This window comes from Bombina bombina, chromosome 2 (assembly GCF_027579735.1).
Source record: "Bombina bombina isolate aBomBom1 chromosome 2, aBomBom1.pri, whole genome shotgun sequence".
Lineage (NCBI taxonomy): Eukaryota > Metazoa > Chordata > Amphibia > Anura > Bombinatoridae > Bombina > Bombina bombina.
In genome coordinates, this window is record NC_069500.1 from 215,075,204 (window position 1) to 215,093,220 (window position 18,017).

The 18,017-nt window shown below is 34.4% G+C and overlaps 1 protein-coding gene across 1 annotated transcript in view; it reads right to left on the reverse strand.

The window, feature by feature from the left end:
* Positions 1–14,841: 14,841 nt before the first annotated feature.
* HAPLN1 (hyaluronan and proteoglycan link protein 1) overlaps positions 14,842–18,017 on the reverse strand; it is a 189,963-nt gene continuing 186,787 nt past the window's right edge. The window contains exon 5 of the mRNA XM_053701473.1: positions 14,842–17,938. Within this exon, the coding sequence (XP_053557448.1) occupies positions 17,655–17,938 (284 nt within the window). The 3' untranslated portion in view covers positions 14,842–17,654. The remainder of the gene's footprint in view (positions 17,939–18,017) is intronic.

The following is an 18,017-nucleotide window of genomic DNA, read 5'->3' on the forward strand; positions in this document are numbered from 1 at the left end:
ATAAGAGGAAACCAAAGCGGCATTTATTTAACCGCCAGCAGCTCATATAGAACTGCCACCAGCTTGATCTTGAAACTTAAATCAAAACACTGGCATAGCGGCGTTTATTTAACCGCAATTATCTCATAAAATTGATATCAAACAGATACACTTCAAGGTACTAATTTGTATACTTATATTATAGTGTGATAAAAATCGCACCAACATACCTCTACATTTGATATATAGTTGCCTAAGATAAGATCTCAATTGCATAGCTGAACTTGAAACAAAATATCCTATATGAACTATACAGCAACTATTGTTTTATCCACTATAAAACAGTATCTACAAACATTCTGTTAGAAATTACAACTTGTGATAAACCCAAAACTGTATAAATTATAAGATTTTAACGTTATTATTTTAATTTATTTTTTATATATTATGTACATTTTTATACATAGAGACACCGGTGTCATTTTTTAAACTTTGAAGGAATTGTAGTAATTTTTGTTTAACTGTACTTTTAGCATCACTACTATTGGGTAAATTTACCATAATCAAATAAAGGATCATATTTATTTCTTAAATAGTTTCGACATCCATTTTTTCCAAAAGAGAATATAAAATTAGGACTCATCAAAACATTAACATATATTGAGCCCACATATTATCACACATATTTACAGAAAGACACATTGGGAATAGCAACTTGTTTTGCGCCACCTACTACAACTAACTATAATATCGTCAATGCACTCAGTGTAGAAAGATATATAACCATCTTACAGCTTGGTACAATAACAATGAAAGTGTTTCAACCGACCCCCAGTCTCCGCATTAAGAGATAATGTATAGCTGCGTAACGTTCAGTGTCATTCTCAGACTTCTGGCACAACTCACAGACCCCCCTTAACATACTGGGAACTTGCAGGGGAATGCCCATCTCCAAACTTACTGCCAGTTTAGCGCTTGAAAGAGATACTTTGGCAGGAGGGTCTCCCAACTGAGGCTGTATAACGCTGCATACCAAATTAGTGCGTGTGCCCAATATTGAAATCTCCACACACGAGTCATTTGTAGTAACCCGTTTCCATTTTCCCTTCAGAGCAGCAGAGGCGTCACAAACTCTCTTCTTACCTTGAACAGACGGAGCTTTAGCCGTACTCTTAGCGGGCTGATCTGGCTCCGCTTTTTGCAGTGGGAAAGGCTCCCCTGTGTCTCCAAAGTGCTGAACCGCAAATTGCCAATGCGATTCCCCGACCTGAGTTGCACCCGTGCGTAGACATGTAGGTTTTCTTTGCAGCTGTCCAGCTAAGTTATTGTTGGTAGATGTAGCAGCTGCATCTTGCACCGCTTCCAAAATAGCGGTTTGAAAAGTGTCCACGAGGCTGCTCAATTCAGCTATAACCCATGTAGCTAGCGACATGCTTCTCCCAGCTGAACCAGAAAGTATGTCCAAAAAACACTTGCTCCACCACGTCCAAGCTCCCAGTTATATATAAGAAGTAGGGCACTTTTGAACATTCATCAAATGGCTGAAAGGATTAAAATTTGTGCTTCGTTATGAGCTTGTAACCCAGAAGTCTGGGGGGGGGGGTACTGTGCGGCTGCCCCAACTTCACTATTTCTCTCCAAAAGAGTAGGCCTTACAGGCCACGCTGCTTATAAGTTCTTTAGATGGCTAGGAAGTTGAACCGAAGAACATAGGTCAGGTACAAAGCTTAGGAATACTTTCCTGAATCTTGCAAACTTTCTGTGGTATAAAGCTACTAAGGCAATAATAGCTTAATATTGAAAATATAATATAAAGTCAGGAGCTCTTCAAAAACATGTCCTGCCGCATCGGCTGTAGGCACCGCCCCCGACAGTTTGTTTATTTTAATTAAGGAAGGATCAATATAGGTCAAACTTGATAGACTTCTCTCATTTCAACCTCATCTACTATGTTACTATGTTGCTATGTATTTTCTTAGATAGAGTTGAAAACAATTTTGAGTATAATTTCATTTTAATAGGTATGGCTTTTATTTTTCATTTAACTCATTGGCTGCTAAGGATGGTTGCAACACATTTTAGAGACTTGCATATATTCGAAAGTAAATATTGCACATATTTATTAATATGTATTTTGAATAGCTACAGTGGAATCTATAAACAAAAATCATCATTAATATTCTACTGTTTTTTTTTATTATTGTTTTTTACAACTTCTCACAACCTAAACATGTAAAACAAATGCATTAACATATATAAATAATAGGATATGTATATTATAAAATATTCTAATAGTATTTATATGTCATGTACAATAACTTTATGATAAAATACAAAATATTTAAAAAGATACCTGAGGAAAGGGCCTGGCCTTGGATCGTGTTGTGTTTTCTTCAATCCAGTAAAACAGGGCAATTTACAACTTTTGCCGTATGTTTTAATTACCTTACATGACAACATTATGGATTTATACTAATCAAATGTGTTGCTATAATAAATAGTTGATTCTTTATAAATATTACTTTTGTTATACAGATTATCCAGTTTATTCTGTTGATCAGATTATGACTGTAAATCCGGTGCTGCCAAAATCATTGGTTGACATTTTTATTTTAACCTTAATTGCAATTTCAGGGGCTTTTGCATGGGTATACTTGTTTATATAGCAAGGATGTGCAGATACTAGAAGAAAAGATTTTCCTGTGCCCTTGTAATTAAACACATATTTCCTTTTAGTCCTGCAATTTAACTAGCACAATGAAGTCATTTTAACATTTACAGATCATTTGGGCATATTTTTTCCTTTTGAAAAGAATTGATGTTTTCCTGTGAGTCGTTGGAGCTTACATACCCCTAAAGCAGTAAATATATCATCATCTTCTTTGCAAATGGAAGTTGTTTTTCACAAAATCAGTTTACCTCAATCACATCTCAGTAGCACAAAGTAAAAATCCCTATTAATATGGGATATGCATTTCTATGAATAATAGAACTAGGGCTATATCTTAAACTGAGATTTTTTTTTAAAGAACCAGCTGTATTTTGTAGCTGGAGATGTATAGAAACAACTGAGATGTGCTCATAAAGCATGCATGAAGGAGCCAGAAGGAGCTATTATTATTAACAGCAATTAAAGCTAATCATTTATATATGGCTTTTTTTTGCAATACAATTACTATCCTTCTCAGGTGATAGGGTGTCCTTAGACATCTGTATACTGTGCATTATGACCAATATGGATCAATAATAGAAAGATATAATGAATGAAAATAACAAATATTTTTAATTAATAAAGCAAATTTTAGTTGGAATTGTACTTCACACTCTATGGAAAGGTATAAAAGTGTGGTATTGAGATGCTGTTAAACCTAAGCAATACAACTAGTGAGTGCAGATGGCAATACAAGTCCAATTGGATGTACTGGGCACTTGTCAAGAGAGAAAAAAGCCTGCACAGAGGGTTACGACTGGCAGGTGCTACATTAAATTTAAAAAAGTGACTTCAGTAAAACATCATCCATAGATGGTTATACAATACTTGCTCACAATAGGGCCTATTTATCATATGTCTGTCGGACCTGATCCGACAGCGCGGATCAGGTCCGACAGACATCGCTGAATGCGGAGAGCAATATGCTCTCCGTATTCAGCATTGCACCAGTAGCTCTTGTGAGCTGCTGGTGCAACGCCGCCCCCTGCAGACTCGCGGCCAATCAGGGGGTGTCAATCAACCCGATCGTACTCATCAGAGCAGGCGGACAGGGTGATGGAGCAGCGGTCTAAAGACTAAATAACTTGTGTTTCTGGCAAGTCTGAAGACTCGCCAGAAACACGGGCCACAGGCTCCTTATGGAGCTTGATAAATGGGCCCCTATGGCTTAAAGGCACATTAATTTTTTATACATGCAAATGATCTTTACCTTAGACACTGTACAAAAGTATTTAGTTCCAGGTATATTTTCACATGATTTTGCCTGAGTTTTGTGCCTTAAGGGGATAGAAAGGTCAACAATTAAATGCGCATTTAAATTTGAAATAGGAGCATTTTAGCACTATACTTCCATTAGCTTAAATGCCTCTAGTGAAAGTTATTACTGTTTTTTAGTGGCATACGCACATATGCTGTGAAGGCCTGTGCATCAGTATTCAAACACCATACCTGCCATTAGGTGGTGAAAGGGGTGACTGCTGTCAGAGGCTGGGTGGGCCAGACCTCAAACCACACTAACACTGTGGTGTGTTTCAGACTGCATTTTCTGTAACATGGTGGGGGATTTTTTGTTTGTTTTTAGGTGTATATGTGTAAGTGTATGTGTCTATGTCTGTTAGTGTCCATGTGTGATGGTGTCTGTGTGTACTTGTGTTAGTGTGTGTCTTTTAGTCTCTCTGTATTACAGTGTGTATGTGTCTGTTAGTGTCTCTCTGTGTTGGTGTTTGTGTGTGCATGGGTCAGTGTGTGTCTGTTATTGCCTCTGTATTAGTGTTTGTGTGTATGTGATAGTGTGTATGTGTCTGTTAGTGTCTCTCTGTGTTGGTGTTTGTGTGTGAATGGGTTAGTGTGTGTCTGTTAGTGTCTCTGTATTAGTGTTTGTGTGTATGTGATAGTGTGTATGTGTCTGTTAGTGTCTCTCTGTGTTGGTGTTTGTGTGTGAATGGGTTAGTGTGTGTCTGTTAGTGTCTCTGTATTAGTGTTTGTGTGTATGTGATAGTGTGTATGTGTCTGTTAGTGCCTCTCTGTGTTGGTGTCTGTGTGTGGATGGGTTAGTGTGTGTCTGTTAGTTCCTCTGTATTAGTGTTTGTGTGTATGTGATAGTGTGTATGTGTCTGTTAGTGTCTCTCTGTGTTGGTGTTTGTGTGTGAATGGGTTAGTGTGTGTCTGTTAGTGTCTCTGTATTAGTATTTGTGTGTATGTGATAGTGTGTATGCGTCTGTTAGTGTCTCTCTGTGTTGGTGTTTGTGTGTGTGTCTTTGTGCATGGGTAAGTGTGTTTGTGTTAGTATCTATGTGTTAGTGTGTGTCTGTGTTATTCTCTGTGTTAGTGTCTCTGTGTGTATGTGTTAGTGTGTGTCCGTGTGTGTCTGTCTGTGCATATGTGTTAGTGCATGTCTGTGTTATTGGCATCTATTTATCAAGCTGTCAACCGCAAATGCGCTGGAATTCCACAGCGTATTTGTGGCGAGCCTGATTCCCCTTAGTTATCAAACCCTACAGACCGGCAAAAGTAGAATTTTGTGACGTAACATACGATCCGCCGGACTCAGTCCGACACAGATCGATGCTTGCGTCACTACAGATATTCCGAACGCAAGTTTGGCACAATCTGACTACTTTTGTAAGTTATCAAAAGTCTACCAGGTACGCTCGGCACTATTCCGGCCCAGCGTACCTGGTTTTCAATCAGCCGCCCTGGAGGCGGCAGATGCCATAGGAATCAATGGGAGTCGGAAAGCAGTGAAAGCTCATGTTCGCTGCTGCCCGATATCCCATTGATTCCTATAGGAATGTTTACACCTAACACCCTAACATGTACCCCAAGTCTAAATACCCCTAATCTGCCCCCCTACACCGCTGCCACCTAAATAAAAGTTATTAACCCCTATCCCGCCACTCCCGGACCCCACCACAACTAAATAAATGTATTAACGCCTAAACCGCCGCTTCCGGAGCCCACCGCCACCTACATTATACTTATTAACCCCTAATCTGCCGCCCCCTACACCGCCGCCACCTACATTATATTTAATAACCCCTAATCTCCCCCCTACACCGCCACCACCTACCTACATTTATTAACACCTAATCCCCCCCTACACCGCCGCCACCTACCTACATTTATTAACCCCTCATCTGCCCCTCCCTACACGCCGCCACTATATTGAATTTATTAACCACTAAACCTAAGTCTAACCCTAACCCCCCTAACTTAAATATAATTTAAATAAATGTAAATAAATATTACTATCATTAAATAAATTATTCCTATTTAAAACTAAATACTTACCTGTAAAATAAACCCTAAGCTAGCTACAATATAACTAATAGTTACATTGTATCTAGCTTAGGGTTTATTTTTATTTTACAGGCAACTTTGTATTTATTTTAACTTGGTAGAATAGTTAGTAAATAGTTATTAACTATTTAATAACTTCCTAGTTAAAATAAAGACAAATATACCTGTAAAATAAAACCTAACCTAAGTTACAATTACACCTAATACTACACTACAATTAAATAAATTAACTAAACTAAATACAATTAAATACAATTTAAAAAAATTATCTAAAGTACAAAAAACCCCCACTAAACTACAGAAAATAATAAAATAATTACAATATTTTTAAACTAATTACACCTAATCTAATCCCCCTAACAAAATAAAAAAGCCCCCCAAAATAAAAAAGCCCTACCCTACACTAAATTACAAATAGCCCTTAAAAGGGCCTTTTGCGGGCTATTGCACCAAAATAATCAGCTCTTTTAACTGTAAAAAAATAAATACAACCCCCCAACATTAAAACCCACCACCCACACAACCAACCCTACTCTAAAACCCACCCAATACCCCCTTAAAAAAACCTAACACTAACCCCTTGAAGATCACCCTACCTTGAGAAGTCTTCACCCAACCGGAAAGAAAGTCCTAAACGAATCCGGCAGAAGTGGTCCTCCAGACGGGCAGAAGTCTTCATCCAAGCCGGGAAGAAGAGGTCCTCCAGATGGGCAGAAATCTTCATCCAGATGGCATCTTCTATCTTCATCCATCTGGCGCAGAGCGGCTCCATCTTCAAGACATCCGACGCGGAGCATCTTCTTCGTTCGACGGTGACTGAAGAATGAAGGTTCCTTTAAGTGATGTCATCCAAGATAGCGTCCCTTTAATTCCAATTGGCTGATAGAATTCTGAATGATTGGATCAGCCAATAGGATTGAATTTCAATCCAATTGGCTGATTGCATCAGCCAATAGTATTTTTCCTACCTTAATTCTGATTGGCTGATAGAATTCTATCAGCCAATCGGAATTGAAGGGACCCCATTTTGGATGACGTCACTTAAAGGAACCTTCATTCTTCAGTCGCCATCGAACGAAGAGGATGCTCCGCATCGAATGTCTTGAAGATGGAGCCGCTCCACGCCGGATGGATGAAGATAGAAGATGCCGCCTGGATGAAGACTTCTGCCCATCTGGAGGACCTCTTCTGCCTGGCTTGGATGAAGACTTCTGCCCGTTTGGAGGACCACTTCTGCCGGATTCGTTGACGACTTCAGCCCGGTTGGGTGAAGACTTCTCAAGGTAGGGTGATCTTCAAGGGGTTAGTGTTAGTTTTTTTTAAGGGGGGATTGGGTGGGTTTTAGAGTAGTTTTGGTTATGTGGGTGGTGGGTTTTAATGTTGGGGGGTTGTATTTCTTTTTTTACAGGTAAAAGAGCTGATTACTTTGGGGCAATGCCCCACAAAAGGCCCTTTTAAGGGGTATTTGTAATTTAGGGTAAGACTTTATTTTATTTTTTTGGGGGGTTTATTTTGTTAGGGGGATTAGATTAGGTGTAATTAGTTTAAAAATATTGTAATTATTTTATTATTTTCTGTCATTTAGTGGGTTGTTTTGGACTTTAGATAATTTTTTTAAATTGTATTTAATGGTATTTAGTTTAGTTAATTTATTTAATTATAGTGTAGTGTTAGGTGTAATTGTAACTTAGGTTAGGTTTTATTTTACAGGTATATTTGTCTTTAACTAGGAAGTTATTAAATAGTTAATAACTATTTAATAACTATTCTACCTAGTTAAAATAAATACAAACTTGCCTGTAAAATCAAAATAAACCCTAAGCTAGATACAGTGTAACTATTAGTTATATTGTAGCTAGCTTAGGGTTTATTTTACAGGTAAGTATTTAGTTTTAAATAGGAATAATTTATTTAATGATAGTAATATTTATTTACATTTATTTAAATTATATTTAAGTTAGGGGGGGTTAGGGTTAGGGTTAAGTTAGACTTAGGTATATTGGTTAATAAATTTAATATAGTTGCGGCGATGTAGGGGGGCAGATTAGGGGTTAATAAATGTAGGTAGGTGGCGGCGCTGTAGGGAAGAGATTAGGGGTCATTAAATATAATGTAAGTGGCAGCGGTGTAGGGGGGAGATTAGGGGTTAATAAGTATAATGTAGGTGGCGGTGGGCTCCAGGAGCAGCGGTTTAGGGGTTAATATATTTATTAGAGTTGCGGCGGGGTCCGGGAGCGGCGGTTTAGGGCTTAATATATTTATTAGAGTTGCGGTGGGCTCCGGGGGTGGTGGGATAGGGGGTAAAGAGTATAGTATAGTGTGGGTGTTTAGTGACAGGTTACCAAGAAAGCTGTAAAAAAGCCGAAGAGCAGTGAGATCGATGACTGTTAGTTAAGAACAGTCCGCTGCTCATCTCTCCGTACTTGGTGCGTGGCTTTTGGACAGCTTTTTTGATAACTTTGGAGAACGTATTCAGGTCCGTGGCTGCGATGTTAGGCAATCTTAGGCGAGCGTATTGGTGCCGTTGAATGCAGGTAAGTTGACGGCTTGATAAATAGATGCCATAGTCTCTGCGTAAACACAGCCTATGTTATTAGTGTTAACATTACACACTACAATGAATTAGAGCATGTCATGTTTTCACTAGGATGGCCCTTTAACCTTTTAACATTATAACATATATGATTATTTTATCAGATTTATTGAAAAAAAAACTCAGCTTTTCACATTTTGTTTTTAGCCTTGTATGTGTTTTTTTCATTCGTGTAATCCTTATTGTGTTCAATTTGTGTAAAGTTGACAAAATAAAACTTGCAGAACAAATGTTCTGCTAACAGCATTGCACTTTTGAAGAATATCTACCAACTTATTTTTCTGGTTGCGCAAGTTTTAAAACACTATCCATTGCTAACGTTTAGCTGTATCAGGATGCCATGTAGATGATGCATATAATATCTGCTGAAACAACTGCCTCTACAGCAGAATCATTAATTGGTTTGGTGACATCTATTCAAAGAGAGCATATAGCAGATTTAGACATTTAATGGAAATTTACAAACAATCTGTTTTAAATATTCTGCAACACCTCTGCATTATATGAACTGTTTCATTTCTATTACACCCTCCAGTAACATTTAAAAATGTCTTTATACTTAAATCTCTGTTCACATCAACTTTTACTCAGAATTTTTGCTGTTCTTCGTTAGTAATCTCCAGTTGCCAGAGGAGGAAATATTGATTTTTTTCACAGTGGAAAAAAAGTTTTATTAACCCCTCATATGTGCAGGGTTGGTTTCAGAACTATGGAGCCAATATACACAAACTGATTAGGGTACTTTTTGCCCCAAACTAACTATAGATCAGTGTGGTGTCTACAAGATACAGACACAATAGAAATAATTGCTTTGCAGGCACTGCTCAAAATAATAAACAAATAACAGCTTTTATTAAAGGGATAGTGTATCATAAAATTAGTTCCCCTTTAATTTATTCTCAGTGATCCATTTTGTCTACTGTGATAAAAGCATAACTTTATTTATTAATAGCTCATTTACATTTATTTTGTCATGTTAAGTAGCTGTTTTTCCTTTTGAAACTTCACCTATAGGTTTAATATTGCATAAACAGGACTTGCCAAAGCCAATCCATAAAAAACAGACCCATAAAAGAGCAACAAACATCTAGTACTTTCAGGATATGATAGTGGACTAAATTCTTTTGATTCATATTAAGGACTTGAAGCAAGCTGTATTTTTAAAGATCCTTGCAAATAGCATTTAGGAATTTGTATAAATCTATGAATGTATATGAGTGCACACTCAAGATACATATGTGCACACTCAAGACTTAAATTACATTAAGTATATATTAATATTTATATTTATATTGTGTCTTTAGCGTATTCTAGTGCTTCTCTTTTCAATTATTTTATTTATGTATTTTTACTGTTAGATACAGAAACAGTTTTTAAGAGAAGTTTGACATAGGAACCTATCCCAAACTACTTGTGTTTGTTATTTTAGATTTCTTTATAATGTTCGTGCTTTTAAAAAAAATAGAGATAATGAAACAAAATGGTCAATCAATAAAACCAGATTTCACTAAAACTTATTAAACATTATTTGGGTTGAAAATAATTTGTCAATATTCACAAGGAAAAGCTAGTTATGATAGGAAAACAAAATAATGTGGGCACAACTTGCCATGTGGTTGTCAAATATTTGTGATGTATAGAGTTTATGAGGATGATTTAGGTTTGGCTAAATTTGAATGCATTGACATTGCTAAAATGCAAGTAAATTATAATGTACAGACTCAGTATAGTGTTTTAGCGTACTTTGCAATAAGATGGAATTGTCAAGTTTTTGGACATTCTATTCTGGAACTGCAGTGTATTTCTCCTGGTGATATTAGTGGAGGTTTCCATAAATTAATCATCTTGATGCTCATAATTACTAGCATATAAAGTGCATCGATATTTTACATATTATTATGTGGTTTTATGCAATCCGTTAAACCATTTACTTTTTACTATGTTCATATTATATTATGAAAACCCACAATATTCAAAAATATGTTTGCTTGATATAATGATTTTACATGTGCACAGACAAAACATTTGATTCCGGTAAACCGTTCTTCAACAGAAAAAAAACAACTTCTGTTTCATTCAAATTTTATTTCAAGGGGTTGATCAGTTGAGCTGAATTTTGACAGCATTATTGTTCATTGACAGAAATTTGAGACTCCTTATTTCCCTTGGGAAACATCTTCAGGATTTCAGAGAAACAGATGGAGATCAGCTTAAAATTAAATAAAGTTAAAGTAGTAGCTACTGCTACTGCTACAAGCCAACATCAGCATAAAAATATATATATTTTTACATTTATTTATTAATGCGGCCACGACTGTCAAGAACAAAAGTCAAGCATACAAACCTTTTGACTGACACAGTAATCAATCAACTGACCAGGGCTTTGCTAAAACTATTCCAGACATCCTCAAACGTGGCCCTCCAAATGTTTTGGAACTACGTTTCCCATGATGCTCATCCAGCTGATATGCAGGCTGAGCATCATGGGACATTTCGGTTCTAGAACCTCTGGAGGGCCAAGTTTGAGGATGTCTGCTCTATTCAATTATTTAAACTGTAAATGTAAAGCCTTTCCCATCTGTAGAATAGTTGTCACACCAAGGAACTTCCCATCATTTTTTTTTTCACATGGCTTCATAGTTTCATAATTTAAATTCCTGTACAGATGTGAAAAGCTGGCTTCATAACTCAAAAATGAAAAACAATCCTTTGTGCTCCTTTCCAAGATATACTGCATGCAGGCACAGCTAGAGAATTACAATACTACCACACTCAGGACAGGAACTTCAATATTTTGGGGGTTTTGAGTTTTCCTTTTAAGCAATTATCATAGTTCACTGATTATTAAAACTTTGGTGTTAAAATTCACATTTTTCTTCTTTTTTTCTCTATATATAAAATCATGAATCATAAATTTGCTCAACCATTTGGAAGTAACATATTGTTTATTCAATGCGTAGTAGAAAAAAAGAGTTAGGTTTATTGAAACCAACAACTTTCTTTTTTAAACGTCAGATTCTTTGATGTGTTCCTTACCTGAGCTATCAAACTCTTGTAGGTTAAGGATATTTTTCTTTTAGTATAATTTTAATATATTACTTTTTTTTATTTAACTACATTTGTGATTTGATCAAGTGATACTCAACAGTTGCCCTATATTTACCAAATTATCTTTGACAAACTATATAGCTATTCTCCATATCACATTGATATCACTTACTGAATTAGATGGATAATAGCAAAGGGTGTTCACCTACAAGTTCTCTTTGAATAAGAATTTACACGACTATTTGTACTTAAATATTTCACATTTCCTTCTCAGTTAGATATTTATATTCTTAAATTAATAAAGTCATTAAAAGTAATACATGTAGTGTAATTGTTTAATAAGAATTTATATTATGTTGATTTTGAATGCAGTGGTCTCTCTTTTTCCCTTTTTTCTTCTAATTTTCTCTTTCCTTCTTATTCTTACACTTTGTATCTCTTAATAACATGGTAGTCTCCAGTTTGTACTGTATGAAGTGTGTTAAGAATGTAGTTAACAGGTAAAATTTTAACTTAATCCAATATTTTGTTACGAACTGTAAAGTTTCTCCATGAAGGAAGAGATGGACTGACCAGCTGGAGTGAGAAACTATACTTTTTTGTCTGAGGAAATGGTAAATATGACACAAGCTGATGGAGCCACCTATGGAAAAAAGATGTTTAAGAAGAAACTATGCGAAAGGTGCAGGAAGTTTCAGGCAATAGCAATTAAACTACCATAGAAAACACAACTTAGTTTCCTATCTATCTATCTAATCTTAGTAGCTGGAATGAGAAGATAAAGGAGGTATCTTATTATATGAGCTTACTTTAAAAAAGTTGGTATTGTGTACATTGTGCATATTTCAAGGTTAACAAATCATATGTTTAGGGGAACATAATAAATGAGTAGGCAATATTGTATCTTTTGTTTGCATGACATATATTTAACTTTTGTTAACAACTGATCTAATTTAAGGCTTTGTATGTTTTAATTTCTACATGAAAACACCTATTACAGAGTTTTCAATTATATTTAAATACAGCCTATTTTTAATGTCTACAGTAAATACTTATCACCGTAGTATAAATATGTTGAACTCACACCACCTTCAACAGTATCACTGCTCTCCAATATGGTGTTGTGAATTAATCCCATGTTGGTTTCGGAGAAGCTGTAGGCATACTCACAGCCAACCCAGAGCTAATACAGGAGTAATTCACTAGAAGATACATTAATAATGCAATAGAAAGCAAAGGGGCACAAGCAACCTAATATCTATATGGGGCAAACATTTTAGCTTTTTTTTTTTTATTATTAAAAAAAAAAGGAAAAATATTTTAAACAATGTTATTATTATTTTTTAAGCCTTACTCAAACCTCACTGAGCACTGAATTTTGAACCAGATCAATAGGATAGAACATTATGCTCCCAAACTACATTAAAACAACAAGACATGCTCAAGAAGCTTAACATAATAATTAAAAATTGTAATGTAGGTACCTGTTTGTCTCAGAAGGGTCAATCAGAAAAAACAAAACTTTATTCATGTATATGAACACTGTATTTTACCCTGAACAAATGGAATTTGGATACTGATATTATTTACATACCCAGCAAAATATTGTTACAGTCATTATATTAATATTATTTAAGGGAGAAAAAGGATTGAAGGGCTTGGTTACCCTAATGTTGAATTAAAATGAAATTAAACGCATAGTGACTTCATCAGGGCATAGTGATAAAATGCGTTGGTGGGCGGGGCTAAGTTTGTGACCACGAGTCTGCTGTTGATTGAGTGCTAGAGAACGGTCATTGAACGAATGAATGTTTTTTGTATAATGCCAGTTTAACTATATACTATAGTTAAACTGGCAGTTTGAATATATAGTAGAATACCTGTCCTGTGATTTGTGCAGACAATGTTACACATAGAACAGTTTTACCGGCTTAAGATTTTCAATTAACGGCTGTGTATACAGTATGGTGTATGTGCATATAAGAGATAGTAGCAACATGATTGAGTGTGTGATGATACAATGTATCAGTATAATTGAATAAGAATAAAAAAGTACAATCACACTGTGATAGTTGATGACATAACGTGTGTATACGATATAGTAACTACATGATTGAATGTGCAGGGTACAATGTATCAGGATTACTAAACGTAAGAATAACAAAGCACTATCACATTGCGAAGCCTTTCATATGAACGGCAAACTCATTTAGAAATTGACAAAATTTAAAGTCCTCATACATTAATGAATAATGATAAGATTGCGGATGAGTAATCGATTTGTTAGAGAACTTGTCACACAGCACCCCTGCTGTACCTACCCAAGGAAGACTATTAGCACTCGTATTTGATAACAGCTTAGGATCAAATACCTGAAATATTTATAAGAGTATCTGGTCGATCCAGACAGAGTAACTAAGGGATATAGATTAATATGACCCTATGCTATACACGGACCAGTAACAGATAACACACCGTGGGTCACAATTAGCCCCAGAGCCCATTTTTTAAATTGTTGTTGGTTTTAAATCTGTGGTGGATGTACTATAGGGATGAATATGTAGTGGAAGTGATATACCCACACAATTTATAGTCTCCACTCTAAGTTTAATGTATTGTTCTGTCTTTTGAGCATAAATGTTAAATAAAGTGTGGAGGTTTTTATATATTAATATACCTACAGTCATATTGAAATCATGAATAAATTACACTCAGCTAACTGCAAAAAAAAAAAAAAATGAATTGATTTTGGGATGAAGTTTAATTTAAACATTAATACATTTGAACCTTCTTTAGCAGAGAACACAGCAAAAATAACTAACATTGTAACTGTAGTAATTATATATAATTGTAATATGAAGGACCAGCTGACTGAGGAAAAAGTATATATGCAATCATGAATCATTATCATTGATTCAGTAGTTTCTATCTCAACCATATGTATTTGATAATAGATTCTATTAACAAAATGGCCATTGATTAGATTTATTGTTTATTTTGTATGTGTATATAGAATCTGTTGGCAAATATACTTTTTTTTCATGGCAAATTAAAATATGGATTTTTTTTATTTGTTGTTTTAGCCAAATATTTGTATCCACAAGTCTATTATTGCTTGCTGCTTGAATGTTGGTCATATATTAACATTTTTACAGTATATGTTAAAAAAAATACTCATGTTATACCAAATAAAAAAACATAGCCCAACAAATAAAATAATTAGTAATTTATTGTCACATTTTTCATATAATACAATTAATTTTCCCTGCAGCACCATTATTTTTTTTTATAAGTAGAACAAGCCCAGCTCATATTTGATTGGTAGCATTCAATTTTACTATATATTTTAAAGCTCTTTTAATTGTACCTGTTAATTTCTGTTTTCCTAAAGTGTTGAAATATTTTTGTAACTGAAAAGGATATTATATTTAAAAAAAACTTTTTTCCTTGAATTTTCTGATAAACTAATTTGATCCCTCTTTATCACCAAAGGGGTTACATTCCATATTTTGTGGTTGTGAAATCAAGCTGTAATTCAGAACTTTACATTGCTCCTGCAAATCAGAATTGACTATTTGCACAAATGTTAAAATGGACAGTCAAATCTTGTTAATGAAATGGTAACACAAACATTTTCGGTGGAATTGTGAAGGTAGTAGAATGATCTGCTACAGCTGGATTCTTGGCTGGTAAAATTTGATTATTTTTTTTTCTCAGAACACAAAATCTTTTCAATTAAAGTTAACAGTTCAGATGGATTTAAATAATCTGTCTGTTAATTTTAGTAAAGGGGTAAAATTTCTCCTTTAAAGCTTCATGATAAAATCTTACATTAAATTTAAGAGGTTAAAATATATATGCAAACAAATTAAAAGGCAAATCAGAGATCACAAATGCTTATACATGTTCATAGCTTATCACTTTTTAATGCCACTATGTTTATCTCAACAGAAACTATCTGGCAGCCCTCTAGGCTTAAACAGGAACAAATGTCAAGTTTTTATCTCCAGAAAACACAAGGCCTCTATTTTACCCAATAAAATACTCTTATCAACATCTCCCCCACATAAAGAGGATTACAAGAACCATGGGCGATTTTGAGGACTTGTGGAATACATATGGAACCTTTGACTGGTCTGCGCACATGATGTAAAACAGCTTAGTAAAGAATGGCCTACATTTTCTACAAATATAAAATCCAGGGGACATTTTCATAATAAAACTATGATAGTATAAATTACAGTACCTGCATACATTTAGAAGAGTGTGAAATTCTAAAATGAGCTGAACTATTCAATCAGAGGGATTTTTTTTTAATTTTATTTTTTATTTAAATAATAAAGTAATACTTTGAATGGCATCTTTTTGTTGTATGTGCTTGTCGTTAAAAAAATTATTTAATTAACATAGAATAGTCAAGTTTCTTTTCTACATGCTTATAATAGTTAACTTTTTTTTACTGTGGTTCTATACATATCATGTCCTCATATAGGACAGTGTGAACATCTGTACTATAATATTTTAAAGCACACTGGCAGAATATGTAACATATAAATTATATGGTATTTCCAAAGTTTACTTTGTCCTATAGGTGACCATAACACATTTTAAATTATCTGTGTGACCTTTAGTTGCATGAGACATATATTTATGATATACCACACAGTTATATTTACTGAAAAAACATGTAGTTGATAGATAATGTAAACAATGGAAAAGTAGACTAACATTTTACTATAAATAACGCTACTTTTTAAAAGGGATAATCTGTTTAAAAAAACAGCAAATCATTTCTCTAAGCAAATACATTCACCAATTTTCTTGTGCATTGTTAAAATATAAATCAATTTGTTGTGTTGTAAAATGAATCAACACACAACGTCATTTTTAACTATAATAATGACCAACATTTAGTAGACATATCCTACCATATAAATAATGGTTTTATATATGAAAAATTCTAACAGAAACAAATAGCTTGATAATTGTGATTACATATTATATAACTATAACACTATTTCAATATGGTTTTCCAATTATAATTTTATTTGTAAATAGGAGTGAAATATTAAATAGTTATTTATAAAGTCAATAACATTTTAAAGGCTAACATATAATACATTTGATATATTTTATTTGTTTTTTTTTCTGTCCAGCAGTTCACCTAAACAACTGCCCTGAGTAGATCCTGTGTCTCATCAAAAAGCTTCGGCAGTTAAAGTACACTGCTGTGCAATGTCTCTACAGCACTCTGGCAGCAGAGGGGTTAAATAACCCAGTAATGCTACTCAAAGGTATCTGTAATACAACACTTCTCAGGCTTCATTAATAGCAAGTTAAAAGGAAGGAGGGTTCATTTGTTAATAATTAAAACATTCATCAATGTTTCATACATAATAAAAATACAGTTTAAATGGTGACACAATTCTTGTTGTGATTATTACGTGACTGGGTTAATCTTTTTTTTTTTCTCCTTTCAAATAATAGTTTATAAACCAAGCCATTTTTAAAGCAAATACAGTGAAAATGCAAGCTTTCTAAGCTAGGTGTTCCTTCCAAAACAATACATTAAACACCAGTAGGACATAATTCAAACCTGCTGATCTGTTTTTCCTGGTAGTGCATTTTAAAATATCAGTATATAAACTATAAAAAAATGTGCTTTATACGCTTCTATTTGAGTAACTACATTCCTCTTTTGAAAATTAGCAATCATTAAGCTATGGCATGCCCTATTCATTAAACTACTGGATATATTTGGTATGATTGTATAATTATTATTTTTTTAATTAGAGCTTTTTTTTAAAAAAAAAATGAAATTTTTGTTTATTATCTAATGAAAGCTGGTCTATAAAGAAAATTTAAAAAGACAATAAACAAGAATTACATGTTTTTATAATTATTTGTACAGTAATTAAAAAGGTTTATCACAGTTTTTAGCTTGCATGAGTTCATATTGAAAATACAATTTTCACATGTTCTTAATGGTTTTTAATACTGTTGTGCTTTTAGGCAGTTGCAGTTCTATGCTTTATAACAGTAAACACCGAATAGCTTGTGTTTTTTGTCTGGGAAGCCTACAAAGCGGATGGCTGCCTCATTAGGACTGCATCTTCTTCTTGGTTTCGATATTGGATATCTGACACTTCCATCAGCTAACCACCCACCATCACATCGATCATAGCTAAGAAGTTTCCATGCAGCATACATCTGGCCGACTTTGGCAATCTGAGCTCCATCGTTGATGCAAGCCTGCACCGCTTCATCATATGTCAATTTGGTTGGGTGTATTAGGTAGTAGAAACGTCCTAGTGAAAAAATAAAAATATATTTATTAGTCTAACAGAGGTAGGGGATATATCATTTTTTTCAATTGCAGAAGATTTG